A 15,491-nucleotide genomic window follows, 5' to 3' on the forward strand; every position below is an offset into this window, starting at 1 on the left:
ACAGCATTCTCCGCCTTATTTCTTCCTGACACACACTTTTTAATTAAGATATTATCTCTAAGAATTTTGTGTTCAATCAAATCAATCATTTAACCCTAAGAGTGACTGGCTTCTAATTTCTCCTTACCATATCACCTATGAATCAAACATTAAGGTCAGGAGAATAAAGGAAATGATCACCAACTATAGAAGCTCTTGATTGTTTAACAAATTCTCCTTGTTAGCCCCACAGGAAATATATAGAAAACAGTTTGGAGAATATACATCCTGATGTTTGGGTGTAAAGGGTTAAATCTTCCAGTTGATATTTTTCTTTCTTCTTACAACCTTTCTGCATGACATATATATTGACAATATAAATCAGTCCTGAGAGTGAAAGGGTAACAAAGATAGTCTGGTCATTTGCAACAAAGTCAGTGTCTGAGCAACTGCCCACCTACCCCTCCCCTAACCCAACATTAACCTGAACTTGTCATCAGTTGACTGGGGAGGGGTAGTTGAGCAGTTTCTCAGATACTGACATTTAATAATCTCTTGAAATTTCACCTTTGTTAAATGTTACTGCATGCTATACCTTCTAAGGAATTTCCAGAAAGAAGAGGAATGTTCAAAACAAGAAACATATTTTGACAGCTACATGTACAGAGAACTGGATGGAAGTGTTTTATAAAAGAAGGGGCATGGAAAAAGCCCATTGTGGCTTAATTCTGGCAGATATGGTAAATTCTCCCCTCAAAGTGTCTTATTTTATCTTGTGACACTCAAGGAGAATTATATTATCCATCAAAATTCACTAAGGGCCTCCTTCATTTGTTCATTTATGGACTCGCTGATAAAAAATCTAATTTTACCATTTAAGGGATGTTCTTTGCGGTTGCATCAATGATAGTGGCTGGTGGAGTTGAGACTGCCAGGTTGAAAGTACAGGATTCACATCACTGTGAGAATCAGACAATTGATCGTAGAAACTACACTGCTTGTTTGGAAATCTACTACCAAATTCCTCAGTATGCCCTGATTGGTATCAGTGAAGTGTTTGCAAGTGTGGGAGGTAAGTAACACAGTCAGAGATGGTGCAGAGCATTCTGAAACTTGGGCAGGGGGGGAGGTGGTGCCATTATTAATGAGGCCAATTTTGAACTTCTTCTCAAGTTTCCCTAAAATATCCTTTGTGAAGTTTGTTGGTGCAAGTAACTCTCTTTGCAATCTTAACCCTTTACACCAGCCTTTACCATCAGCAGATAGCTTTTCACATTTGCAATCATTTCAGATCTATAATTCTGATAAGCCTAATGTTTGATTCAGTATTTCAGTGAGAAATTAGATGCAAGTAACCCTATGAAGGTTAAGGATTAATGGTATCCAGTATGTTTATAGAGCTACAGCACAACCCACTATCTTGAAATCCACTATGGCAACCTTGTGACTTACCAGAACTTTAAGCTTTTCCCTTCAGTTGAATGACATTTCTCATGCATTTATTGTGACTTTCATGTCACTTGAACTTCAATGGAATCTGAGCTGTTTTTCATTTTCATTAACCCTTTATCTCCCACGATCAGATTTTCAATTCTCCCTTCCAGCTGCCAGACATTTCCTTTAAATAAGTTACAAGAATTTGGTGTGAGATCAAGATAACAACTTCTACCTGATAAGTTTGAGTATTCTCATTACCTGTTTGCTGGATAATGTATGGATATCATGGGAAGAAGTTATGTGTTAATCACTTCTTTACAATCTTGTGAAGGTTCTTGATATTAACAATCACCAATGTTTCAATTTCAGCCTTGGAGTTTGCCTATAAAGAAGCCCCAAAGTCTGCTCAAAGTTTTGTCATGGGAATGTTCTTTTTTTCACAGTCACTTGGTAGTTTACTTGGAGGAGGTTTATATGAACTATGTTCACTGGGAAATGATTCATGGACTCCAAGTTTTACTCAAAACTCTAAAAAAGCCCTACAGGGCCATTTAAACTACTATTTCTTCTTGCTGGCTGGATTGCAACTTGTCACTTTGAATGTCTTCCTTACTGTTACCGTTAAATACAAACTCATTCAGTTCAACCAGAAAAGGACTATACCTGTGATACGAACAGCCAAAGCTGAACGGCAGAGCTATCTAAGCACATGACACAGGTGTTCTCGATTATTTGCTTATAAACAGGGAAACATTTAATAAAGAGAGATAAGAATTCAAGTTGTTCAAGATAGTTAACACTGTTTATTTTCAGTGGCAAGTTAACTTCATCCTCTGATTCTCAGCAGGGTCATGAAGAGTCAGGGGGGTGTACTCCCTCAAGAGGGTGATCCTTTAAAATTTGGAAGGGAACAAAGGAAAACCTACAGAGTGTTGATTTTTGAGAAAATACAATACTTAAGAGCTCCTCTAAGATGTACAAGTTCTTAAATAATAAATCTTTTTACCTGGAAACTTTAGAGCTGTATCAATCCTCAGTTGTTAGGTCAAAAACATAACTGCCACTCCTGCCATCTAAAAAAAAATCTTGAAGCATGGAAATTGGCCAAGAAAGGCCTGTTTCTACCTCATTTAATAAGTTTATGTTTTTTTTAAAAATTTTTTTCACTCACATCAAACAAGTTTCTTAAACAGCAGTTAGGAATTTAGAAGTTAACAACATTGTATTCACAGTTTTAAGACAGGTAACAGGTACCTCTTTGTTCCCCTTCTCCCCCCCCCCCCCTGCACTTGCAAATTTAACTATGGAAATATTAGACATGGTTTATTAATCTATTAGAAGTATATGCATATGGTTTATATTGCAACAAAAATAACAAAGATGCAAATGAAGCTTTCATTTAGACAAAATGGTGGTCACAATTATATTAAGGACAGATAACACATTTCAGGTTAAGGGCACAGGCAGAGGACAGATATACTCTTGGAAACACATCTTTGATATCTCCTTTATCTCACCCTTTACACTTAAGCATCAGTATCCACATTATCCATACTCTTTGCTATACATTTCTTTTAGTACTGACAAGGAGAATTTGTTTACTGATCTTAGCTTTCTGGGTTGGTGATCATTTTCTTTATTCCCATGATTTGAATGAATGGTTCAATAGCATTATTGTAAGGAGAATTCACATGCTGGTCACCCTTAGGATTTTAAGGGTTCAAAGAATGTTACAATAATGGGAAATGGGAATTTAACAGTGGACACTCTTCAAGGCGGCTCTTCTTTTCCACTGTTTCCCGCTAGAATTGGAATTTTGAATGTTGGTTTTTAAGGATGGAGGAAAACCAAATGATCTGAAGAAAAACCCTTAGAGGATAAAAACCTGCAACAAACTTAAACACAAAATATGAACCACAATAGTGGGAGGTGAGTGCTCTCACCACTTGCCATTCCTAACCCCCATAATTATGGTATTGACATATTTTTGCATTTCTTGAGAGTGGTCTATATTTTCAAATTTTATTTTAAAATGAGCTTAAAATTTGTCTACAGTGGTAACCATCATGAGTTTTCCATAGCAACGTGGCCAATATGAGACATGAGAAAGTATCACTCCTCTTTTGTCCATCTCTTAGTGATCTGTTCGAACAATCAACAGAGGGAGCTGTGTTTGAGTACCTAGAGTACTGAGGTGCCTTCAAAGTGAGGACATACAGGATCAAGTTTTAAACATTTTAGAGACAATTTCATAATGATTAGGTTACTCTGACTCTAGATCTGATTTTAACCCTAACAACTGAGACACTTATTTACAGATATGATTTCTGTAAAGTAGCATTACAGTGTGTTTAATCTTTTTGCTGGCGTCTTCCTGATATTTTATCCTGCTGGCACATGTAAGAGAAATGCTACAAAAATAAAAGGTTTTATCTGTGTAAAAACACAGCCTAAGGATCACTATAGCTTTTGACACTTGAGGCCAATAAATTCCACTAAGATAGCTACTAAGGAAAAGCTTATAGTAGGACTATAAAGTGGAGTCCAATTTGGAATGGTGATAGGACTGACTGGAGTCCAATTCAGTCTGTAATCATACCAGTGATAGCCATTTGGTGGCAAGTGGTGACAAGTTTGTTGCATCACTGAGTGAAAAAATTGATGACTTCATTTAGTTTCATGTGAGGCAACATTGACTACACTTAAGGAAAGGTCATACAGTTTGGGGGCAAGATGACTACAATAAAATGACTCACAACCACAAGTGCAAGGGGCCATACTGGCTACATTTACTAGAAATAATAATCCAAGAGAAGATAACAATCCAAGAAAACACAAAAAAATTGATGAAGAGAAGTAAAGGTGATTGTAGCTGATTGCAGAAAAAAATAAAACCAAATTAGACTAAATCTTCCCTAATCCATACTGGATGAAAAAATGGCTTGTTATTGCTATGGTTTACTAAATTTGGCTGGTACAAACAAGTAAAACAACAGCTGGCTTGTAATGGAATGTTGCTGCCACCAAGAATGGCAGAATAGTGTGGGAGACAATTACTAGAGATGGTCTTGGAGTTCTGAATAAACATTTAGTATTTTTTACTTTACTGATAATACATTTTAAACATTCCTTTGGTTTACAAATAAAAAAAAAATTAAATATTACCTTGAGATCTGACAGGTGATGTCAAGAAAGGAAGGGGTGGGTGATGGAGGTGAAGCTCATGGCTCTCTACCCAACCCCTCCCCCCTGTTGATCATTCTCAGACCAAAACCTTACATGGAGATATAATGTAATGGATATTAGACAATACTCTAAGACCAATCAGAAGCTTCTTTGCAAGAGGGTAATAAATTTAACTATTCTTGGCCTTAATTGGGGAAACAATTTCCAAACAAAGAATTGGCCATTGAGTAAAGTAGTGACAAGTTTTTAAATTATTTTCTTTCTTTCTTGTCAATAAAGTCATATTGTTGGATCCACAGAGAACTTTTTGTGCAAATGAAACTCACCTCATTCATTCTAAGATAATGAACTAAAGGCCCACGCACTGAGTAAAAATCTTGCCATATTGAAGTTAAAAAAAACATTTAGGACCAATTTGACCTTCAAAAGAGTATACATCTGTTGGATAAAAAGGTCTGGCAGCTTTCCTTAATTGTACCAACAAGGTCAAGTACGTTATAATTAAATAATTAAATTTATATTTCAACAATCTCGTTAAATATAGCAATGATTCCAGCAGTGACAGTCCGGCTGGGGCCAGCCAGGGTCAGACCTGTGCTTCCTTCAATCCTGCATAATCTAACAAAACAACAACTGTTTCATGGGATTGTTCTGATGGCAGGCAACCACTTTGTGTAACACAAGGTGGCTGTCCTCTGCAACTTGCATCAGATATACTACAGTAACTTATGGCTCTACCTTGCGACTCTAAAATTCTGTCATTGACCTTCATACTGTGAATATCAAGCTCTCTCTTGGAGCTTTGAGTGTCACACTTCAAGGACCTTCTCTCTGATTCTGATGAAGAGTCTTTCCTTCTTCTGTCTCTTTCTACACTTGATAATGTCTTGAATGTTTTTGATTTTGCTGAATAACCCACACAATACACATTTTCTGAGCGAATCCCAGGGTTTGTTCTATTTTCTGAGGTGTTTTGAGCACTAGGACAGCTTTGAGATAAACAAGTTCTTACTTTGAGTCTGTCATTAGCTTTCTGTGATGCTGAAAGAGAAACACACTGCAAACTTTTACAAATCTTGCCAAGGCCTGTTTTAGTTTCCACTGCAACAGGAAGATGAGAACTCTCTTTCTTTTCAGAAATCCAAGAAGAACCATTTCCACCATGGCTTGTACCATCTTCATGACTCATCCCAGTTGGAAGCACAGTTTTTGCAGCACCATTCTTTTGAAATCTTCCATTCGCTCTGACAGCCATTAATACACAGTTAACTGTAAACGCCAAAACAGAAAAACAAAGAAATCCTAGCAGTGCAAAAAGTACAATTTCCAAAGAAGAGAAGTCATCTGTATGGACCTTAGCGACAGAAACATCATTAATGGTATTCGCACTAAGAGTGCTAATTGTGGCATTTGTTGGTATTCCTGTGCTATTCGAGACTGGAGCCTGCGTCACTTTTGCAGTAAAACGCTCAGGTATTATGCTGCCAGGATCATCAGTAGGGCCTTTTCTCCAAGTATAATAACATGTGTGCTTCCTTGATATAAGCCTCAAAGAGACATAGAACATTTCAGCTTCTTGGGGACTCTTCTTGATTTGATGTGACATGTAAAGCACGATGAAACACCTTGCTGCTTTACTCAGTTCCTTGTAATATCCAGACAAGTGAACTGGAAACAAACGCTTTGCTTTGCTAACTTGATTCAGTGTCCAAGTGTTGGTTTTTGATGAAGTTTTGGTTATGTTAGACTTCTGTCCACTTAAACCAATGTTAATGATGGTTGCATTGAAAATTTCCTGTAGCTCATCCTCAGTCTTTGTTTTTAAAGCCTGTACAATCTTGTAAGTTGACCGTATCTCACGCAATCGCTCAGATTGCTTCCTCTTCACTTTTAATAAAAACAGTACTGAAAAAGCTACATTATGACCATCTTTTCCTACAACGGAAAGCTGAGCACTGTTTATCTCTTCTGTCTTCTCTGCTAAATATTTAGCAGTGCTTGGAGAACCGAGCATTTTTCCTCGTTGAGTCTCCCAGTCATACCCTAGGAATGCCTTGTAGATATCAGGACCTGTCTTTGAGAAATGCTTTAGCCAGGACTCCCTCTCAATGCCTGCCATATTCACTGTGATATTGACTGGAGGAATTGATGGTATTAAGTGATCCATTTCTATATTGGCACAAGTGTTCCCCAGTGTAACAGATGGAAAGATGTCCTCTAGAGCTTTTTTAACTTGACTGACAGAGATGGAAGATGCAAGATGTCGTCTACGCTGCCTGTTGTATGCCAATGCAATGGTGTTAATAACATGGCATTTAAAAGCAGCCGGAAGTGATGCAAAGAAATCCAAAAGCTTGTGGCTGAAGACATCACCAATGAAAGTTTTATGAGCAAAGCTACATTCCTTCAGTTTCATTTTTCCCTTGAGAAGACAGCTGAAATTTACAGGATGCTTCATCTCTGTCAGGTTGGAAAGAGGTTTAATGAGAGATGGCATACTACAGTGTGTTTTTTTCTGCACAGCCGAAAGTATTTTACATTGGTAAGTCTCAGAAAGCCTTGAGAACAACACAACCATTTCTTTCCTGAATCTTGTGTTGACCACTTCATTCAACTCGTCAGCTGATGACATATGGTATTTGGGACTTCCTTTGGAGTTGGGCTTTTGCAAAAGCCCTTTTAAAAAGTCATCAGCTTCTTTGTTATTGGGACCAGGCATGGTTTCTGAGGCAACATCATTGTCTACATTCTGTGAGGCCCCTGAAAGTCAATGACAAGTGCAGAATATGTTCATATTTGTTCATTCAAGTATTTTGTTTATAAAGCCAGCAAATAAAAGCCAGTCAACAAACAAATATCCCATAAACTTCTGGTTTTGATGAGCAAACGTTTGGCTAGATCAAACACTCTTACCATGGTGATCACAATACAAAAAATATGTCAATTAAAATGTGTTTATTGTTCATTGTGGTGTAAGATAGGAGATGAACTTTATTTGTTTGTCTCACAATGGAGTCACTTTGGATGTTGATTGCAACATTTAGACTGCAATACTGTTAGTCTTCATCAGGTAATGAGGTTGATTATTTGCGTGTCGCTATTTGTGAGGATCAAAATGCACCAATAGCAGTGAACCAACATGCTACAAATAGCTGCACATAAACAATTGCCCTTATTGCTTGATGAAGACTAACAGAATTGCAGTCTAAATGTCAAATAAAGTTCATCTCCTAAAAAATATCTTTTAAGATTGGATAGATCCAACAAGGAAGGGTCTGGCATTCAGTCCACTTTCCAATTACAGTTACAATTCAAACATTGAGTTGAACAATGTCTTGCCCCCTAAAAACAACTCAGTGGCTTGGAGAATTGCGAAAGACAAAAATTACTTGCAGGCTTGAACATACCTACCAACTTATCGTAAGTCAGACAAGTCTGATTTTCCTATCAATGCTGCCTTGATTTCCCCCCTAAAAATTCTGATGAGTTGCGATCATTCTGAAAATGCAATTTGCCACATTGGCAAAGTTGCAAATTTCAAAGGATTCCGAATGCAATCTATCCTTGCCAGATGTTGAATCATGGAGGCATCTTGTTCAAATGACACATGACTATTTAAGCTGTTACCCTAAGAAAGTAGGGATTTCCTGACAACAAGACAAAAGAGCTTCACAAATTTGTTTTTCATTTTTCCAAACATGGCAAAACTCACGGAAATCATTACAAACACTGTATGCCTGGAAGCCGGAAATTACAACTTAAAAGACAGATCTCTTTAATTTGAAGGTATGCAAGCCATTTTTTTTTCTTTCTTACATTCCTTAGTTGTTGCTGACCTAAAAGTTATGGATGCAGCAAATGCTTTTTTTTTTGTTATTCTGGCTTCTACAATGGCCAAATGGGCACCATTCTTTCTATCCCTACAAATTACGACATTCAAAATTTAAGAAACACAAGTATTCATATGGATAAATTACAGCTGTCAATTTCATGAATAATATAACTGAATTTCGATCACATGAATAAAGCACTTCAATATACATTGAGTGATGTGCATTGCATGCTGTGAAATGAAGCCCTGACATGATGTTTGACACCTGAAAAATTTAGCAATGACAGCAAATTTTCAACATCCTGAAGATGGTAATTAACTATTGAAAGGTATTTAATGCCTGTATGTTGCAAATCTGATGAATTTTTCCTTAAAAAAATTCCTTGGGAAAGAGAGACAGGAAAATGCATGACTTTGGGTCAGTAATGCTGGTACCTGAATCGAAGCCCTGGCACCATTCACTTGACTGACTGCACTCTTTTTTCAGATTATGGTTTTTTTAACATCAAATAATCCCCAGTTGTCTCCAGGTCATGCATGAAAAAGTATCTTATTTGCATGTCCTTGACACCTGTGATCCACAGGCATGTGCCGCACTCACTTACATTGCGTGTGGTTTGGTAAGTACCGCCTCAATGATACAGAATCGATGATTGATTGACTGATTCACTTATAATAGTACTGACTTTTACAAAGTGTTCACCAACTGCATGTCCACACAGATTAAAAGCCTGGTAAATTTCCAAAAAAAAGTTCAGTCTCTGCAAGTCTGATACCATATATGGCCATGGTATACTTTTGACATTCAATCTAACTTTAACAGATTGACATAAAATCATAAAAATAATGATGTGTGAGAAGACTTCGTTATGACACACATTGAAATGTTCTGGTAAACCCTAAATTAAACCAAAGGATACCAATTTAGACATGGCTTGTTCTTTTTTTTGACCTCTACTTGTCCTAAGAGCCTTAAAATTTACTCTGTAATTGAATTATGCAACCAGACCAGTCTGTCTGTATTTATCCTTCCTTAGTATCCTAAAAATCAGTGTTCTCCTAGTACTTTTTTGGTAGCCCACCATAAAAAACACAAGCCGACAAAGGCTAAAAATTATTTTGATCAAGTCCAGGTATCAGTCTGCAGCTTTGTGTGATTAAAATAGCTCTTGTTAACTTCTAAAAATACAAAAGAAATCTTTTAAAAATAGATTTTGTAGTAAATAGGTTTTTAGATTTAAATAAGCACATTTTTATATTGTAAGCGATTATTTTGAAATATTTTAGTTAATTAATTATTTTAATATTTGATCAAGTTTTATCAAATAAGTAAAGATTCATTACTATTCTACATATAATTATTACCATTTAAGAAATGGAAGCTGGAAAGATATGTTTGACAATTTTGCTTCCGGAAAACAATGATACAATGTTACCTTTTTGTTGAGAATACCTTGATTGAGACTTAAATCTATAACTTGCAATCTGAAAATAAGACGTGTTCATAGAGGAGTAACAAACACAATACTGAGGAAAATATATCAAAACAATCCTCTGACATAGTGTGCTATACGACATCTGGTTTTGGCTCTTCCATTCACACCCACTTACAATCCATTTCCAGGCCCTTATCTTGATAATTTGTCAATTTTTCACACAGGTGAAATGGGGGACTTCTAAATCATCTAGTCTTCCTGTTTTAAGTTAGTCCACAGGCTAAACCTGTACCTTTTATTAACATAAAATTCAAGTCTTGGTGAAATAATAGAAGAGTCATATCAAATTCTTAAATACGTTACTCAACCATTTGATGAAATTTGGCCCATGGAGTGTATTATGATTGGATACTTCTTGTTAATTCCCAAACAGCTGGAAAACACCTGTCACTACACACTGGCTTTGAAAGGACTATAATTACAAGGAAATATCCTAACATATCTGTTCAAAAACTTTCTTTGCCAATAGCTGTCGTACTTTTGTTCTCCTTAAAACAAAAGTACTTACTTTTTGAGGGTAAGGTAACTTTTTTGTCAAATAACAGCATATTATCCTGAGAGATTGAGTTAGTATTCAGAAACTTTCCTTTATTTCAAACAAGGAATAGAAAATGATATGTTAATTTAACAAAGCTTTTGGATTACCCCAACCGCGTTAGCGCCTCAAAGGAAATTTGGAACAAGTAAAGCTGAACAGCACGTTTAGCAAATAATAACCACAAACCCTAATGAAATTACAATAATCAGTTGAAAAGGTTAAATAGTTTTAGTTATATATTGGTTTGTTGAGGGAGCACAAAGTTATTATGATAAAAACATATTTCTATTGAATATGAAACGAGACATTTCTTATATACGTGCTGGAGGTTATAAGTAACAGCGGCGATCACAGTAAATTTTATCTGCGGCTAAAACTTGAACGCGTGCCAGGAGCCAAGCGCCAGAGAATTCTTTTAAAACAATCGGCTTCAAATTGTATCACCTAATCTCACGAGCCCTTATGAAACGAATTTTATCACAGAACGAGGATTAAATGAAGGAACTATGAACACGAACTGTATAATCTGAAAGCGACACGCGACAATATTAAACAGATTTCTGCAAAATTCCTTTAGAACATTACAAATTAGCCAAAACCCTATTTACTCCGAATGTGTGTTCCTGTATTCAAACAACATATCGTAGCAAAAGTTAATACATTACAAATAAAGAGAGCATTACCTAATCTCGTGAGAAATAACATTACAACGATGCTGGGAAGGTAGGAATGCCTTGAGTCTTGCATAGCGTCTTTTATCGGTATTACCTAAGGAAATCAAAGAAATATCTCTGTTAATCTCTGTACTTACATTTTACCCAAATCCTCCAATATTTAAACAAACGTTAAACTCATTAATAAACCTCGTTTCCTTTCCTTTTTACGCAAGGATGGTAAATTCCGAATAGAGCACGACCAAGCGAAGCCGAAGGATATTTTCCTTCGTTACAAGGTAGCGTGATGTGTGTCATTTAATTCGAATTTCGTACATCATCAAAGTAAAGTAAGACTAAGATTTTTATAAAGCTTAAGTTTCTTGAAACCGAAACCTCGCTAACCTCTTAACCTACCGAGTCCAATTTTGCTCAGCCAAAATCGATAATTTCAAGTTGCGTGATGGATTTTTTTTGTTTATTTGTAAGATAAAAACATGTGTTAATTGAACTCGTTGAAGCCAAGTTCTGTTCATTACCTGACATTACAGGATCGCTCGAATTTGGCATTAACCATGAGAAATTCAACCATTACTGGTATCAATTGTTAGAAAATGCATTAATGCCACAAAAGATAAGTTTATTGTTTGCTTATTGTTATTAGATTTCACATCAGAATATACTATTTCTAGTTCTTCTTTATGATAAGAGTAATTCATGATGGACAACTATTCCCGGCCGTCGAAGAGGATCGCCGGGGCTTCAGACAAATCATTGAAGACAAAACAATTGAACATTAAAATAGCAGTCCTACATGACGTAGGTAACAGCAAATTTGTTCTCAAAAAAACGATTAGTCTAGACTCTGGCCCCTTTTAAACTGTGTTATCTCCAACTTGACTCCTAACTATCCAGAGGATGGCGTTCAACGGCACAACACAAGAGGCAGCAGTACTCGTACTTGATATACGAAAATGGCCGACACTAGTAAATAACAGAGTATCTGTCACTTTGACACGAATTTTGAAGACCCGTGTGTTCCTCATTTAGCCTCTAAGCTCGACAGAAACTCCCACCACTAGAAAAAAACTCCCAAGCAATATTTTCAGTGTATCTGCCGAAGTGTGATCGTAAGCCATGCGTTAGTTATCCTTTAGGAAGCGGATGTAGCAATGGCCATGGACGCAGTCAGATACAGAAAATCGCCAAAATCAACGTCATTCTTAGATAATAAAATCACCTTTAGACTTGCCGTTGAATTTCAAGGTTGTGTAGTCTTGTTTCCTACATGAATCTTGTGGTATTTTCGCCGGCATCAAATAGAAACATGTACCATTCGAAAACAACTGTGGGTCGCCGCGAAGCTCAGTCAGTGAAGTTTGACGTAGTTAATTTGATCAGGTTTGATTGACAGTGCCAGATTGTTGGGTGACAAGATTGGTATGTGGCGTGAAAAGAAGAGGAAACTAGAAGAAGAAAAAAAGAAACAAAATTTCACTATTTCTTCTCGAAAAAAATACTTCGAGGAGCGCTATGTGATTTCTACGTATCTTCAAATGGGACAATTTAGAGAGAACCATTAGCAGAAATTGAATGAATTCCTAGCTGAAGGAATGAGGAAACTGATATTTTCCATTCGCGGTTTATCGATACTCTAGCTACTTTGGATTTCGTGTAATTTAACAAATCTTAGAGGCAAACTCTTCTTCATCCTTCTACATTGTTTGGAGTCAAAAACTGCGGGTTCCTGGACGGAAAATGTTCATAAGCTTTAGACATCCAGTTTTCTCTAAAGATACAAAATGAACATTTCAAAGTCGTGATCACGCGGCCATCAAAGACAATGAAACTTAAACCAGAATTTCCGACGCTTTTTCAAGAGCTCTCTGATCACGATAAGAACAATCATGTTCCACTTTCTTTTTCAGTCTGTTGCGTTTCAATTTACCTTAAATCAGATCAAGTATTCTTTGAACACAGCACAATTGCAGAGAAATATCATTTTTCCCTTTTTCAGTTTTTTCATTTCTACACACGCCTTATTAAACTCGCCGACGTTTAAGTTTATCGATAAAGGTGTAAGATGACTCTTAGATTTCACAGATAAAATCAAATTCCACGTCGGTCAGGATTTTCGCGTGCCATCGCAACATTTTCTGTTCTATCACTGACCAAGAAACCAAAAATTGGCAGAGCACCATTACGTTCTCCTTATTTTTTTTCGTATCGAGTAAATTGCATCCCATGGAAGCTTACCTTTACTGTAGAAAACACGCTCATTCAAAACTTTTTCATCTTCCCTGCAAAATAATGTCTCTGCCGATCGGTTGCATGTTGAGATTTTACCCACTTGAACTTTACATAACAACGATAACAGGGTTCAGTAAAGACCAAAAAAAATAGAGATAAAAGCTGACGGTTGAAAATATGACTTCACACGCTAACTAAATTTAGAAATTAGTTCCTCACCGTCTCGTTCAATGGTAAAAGCAAAACTCAGCTTCCTTTGTTTTCTGCTAAGTTTTGATTTTACGATTTGCCACTGAATTTCACATGCCGTATCACACCGTAGATAGTGTGACTTCATGTAGTGAAAACAGTATTTAAAGAGCACTTAGCAAGGTGTAAATTGAACATTCCCAGAGAGATAAATTAATCAGAGCCGATAACCTTATATGATGACAGAAGTTTCAAAATTAGACAAAATATCGAAGTTGAACCTAAAAAAAAAAACTAACTTAAATTGAGAAAACGAGCCTAAATTGCTCACAGCGAGGTCAACTTAAAAAAAATTGAGTTTATAGTTCGGTTTCTTGTGAGGAAATCTAGATGAATAAGACGGATGCTTAGACACGACATATGTGTTTCATTATCCACAAGATGATTCTAGTGAAACCCTTCTTCAGGGGTCAATACAACAATGCTATCGTATGTAACCATATGAAGGGGGCGTAAGTTTTCATTTACTTCGCCAACTAGTTAATTTTGTCTCTTGCCGATTGTGATAAATGAGAGGAGACTATGATGAAGTCAGGAGATTTCCTAGCGGATTTCAAAAGAAGTATTATTTGAATCATGTGATAGTAATCAGGAAATTGGCTTTAAAGAAAAGGAAACGATTTTTGATACTTCCGAGAACATTGTTCAATGAGGTCAATTTCTTCCCTTAACTTCGAAATTTTATCTTTGGCACTCCAACTCTATATCTTTCTTCTGAGGTCGCTACGTACCATCGTATCGGGTCGCAACAAACCCCACTTCTTTCGTTGAGTGAGCCGAAGAGAAAAAGACGATACAATGTTCAGGAAATGGCTTCTCTGACATCTTCCCAAGCTTGGATAACATCAAGTTCAGATAAAACCCCAATTTTAAAATGAAAAATAAAGATTCTTCACAAACGTATCGATAAAAATGAGTAGAATAGCAGCAGTCTTGACATAACGAGAGAATGTACTTCTAAAGTTTCAATCTGACTCGTTAAAGTTTTGTTAGTGTGTGGTCACGAACACAAATATACACACTGGGCACTATGGGGTTCATCTGATGTTATATCCTTGTGGGAATAGGTCCTCTCGGCCTCTTCATCCTCTGATAAGTTTTCCAACAAACAAGCTTTATCACTAACATCAACATCGATACTGCATATTTAGGTTCGCTGATGAATTCACAATTCTTCTCGTCAAATTACTTTAAAAAAAAAACTACCGACCTCTGTAAGGTTAAGTTTTTTCCCATGACAGCAAAAACTATCAGCTTTAGCAGGAAATGTGCCTAATATGGGTAATTTATCTTTTGTTTTGTTAACGAAAGATGAAACATAATACAAAGCTTGCGTGTGTTTAGGATTTGGAAGGGAATCAACCTCTCAAGATTGTTTAGAATCATCAATCATTGTAGAAGGCAAATAAACGCCCACAGACCCACATATTTCCTTTTCTTTAAATTCTTTAAGGCGTGTTCTTAGTTTATTGGTTTTGCATCAAGAGACGTTTTATTTTGAAATGTTTTCGTTCGATAGACCCTAAAAAAAACACTGATTTTCTGATCAATAAGTTCTCGTACCGATACGGCCTCTGTAATTTTCGCATATAAAATTATTACACCATGCACTATAGATTACGTTTGCTCGCAGCTTTTGCGGAATCATCTCTCACACGAGGGAATATTTAAATAGTTTTTCTCGGATTTTTAGCCCATAACACGGCACTTTAGTTAAATCGAAGCGATGTCCTTTAATCAAATGCTTATCAACTGAGGTTAGTGTGATAACTCACTTTCGAGAATTTTCAATTTCCTTTTCAGAAGCGGGACAAAGAAGAGGTGTAACCGAGATCATGTTATATTTATATTCCCTCGTTGTTCTCTGAGAC

At 36.5% G+C, this 15,491-nt stretch overlaps 2 protein-coding genes across 4 annotated transcripts in view; one reads left to right on the forward strand and one right to left on the reverse strand.

Annotated features, from left to right (window-relative positions):
- The window catches only part of LOC113683269 (solute carrier family 15 member 4), a 7,112-nt gene extending 4,678 nt beyond the window's left edge, over nt 1–2,434 (forward strand). The window contains exons 4-5 of the mRNA XM_027200491.2: nt 860–1,051; nt 1,786–2,434. Of these exons, the coding sequence (XP_027056292.2) occupies nt 860–1,051; nt 1,786–2,129 (536 nt within the window). The 3' untranslated portion in view covers nt 2,130–2,434. The remainder of the gene's footprint in view (nt 1–859; nt 1,052–1,785) is intronic.
- A 1,747-nt stretch (nt 2,435–4,181) lies between these two features.
- On the reverse strand, nt 4,182–13,733 carry LOC113683270 (uncharacterized). 3 transcript variants are annotated; one of them, XM_089190359.1, is made up of 5 exons: nt 13,591–13,706; nt 13,378–13,421; nt 12,362–12,587; nt 11,152–11,236; nt 4,182–7,362 (listed from the first exon to the last, which is right to left on the reverse strand). In XM_089190359.1, the coding sequence occupies exons 4-5, from the start codon at nt 11,213–11,215 to the stop codon at nt 5,189–5,191; spliced, it is 2,238 nt and encodes a 745-aa protein (XP_089046485.1). In that variant the 5' UTR covers nt 11,216–11,236; nt 12,362–12,587; nt 13,378–13,421; nt 13,591–13,706; the 3' UTR covers nt 4,182–5,188. The 3 variants fall into 3 exon arrangements, with proteins under 3 accessions (XP_089046485.1, XP_027056293.2, XP_027056295.2); XM_027200492.2 differs by having other exon boundaries at nt 13,378–13,733; XM_027200494.2 differs by lacking the exons at nt 12,362–12,587; nt 13,378–13,421; nt 13,591–13,706 and adding an exon at nt 11,332–11,507.
- Between the last annotated feature and the right edge of the window lie 1,758 nt (nt 13,734–15,491).

The sequence above is a fragment of the Pocillopora damicornis genome, chromosome 12, assembly GCF_964200805.1.
Source record: "Pocillopora damicornis chromosome 12, jaPocDami1.2, whole genome shotgun sequence".
Taxonomy (NCBI): Eukaryota; Metazoa; Cnidaria; class Anthozoa; order Scleractinia; family Pocilloporidae; genus Pocillopora; species Pocillopora damicornis.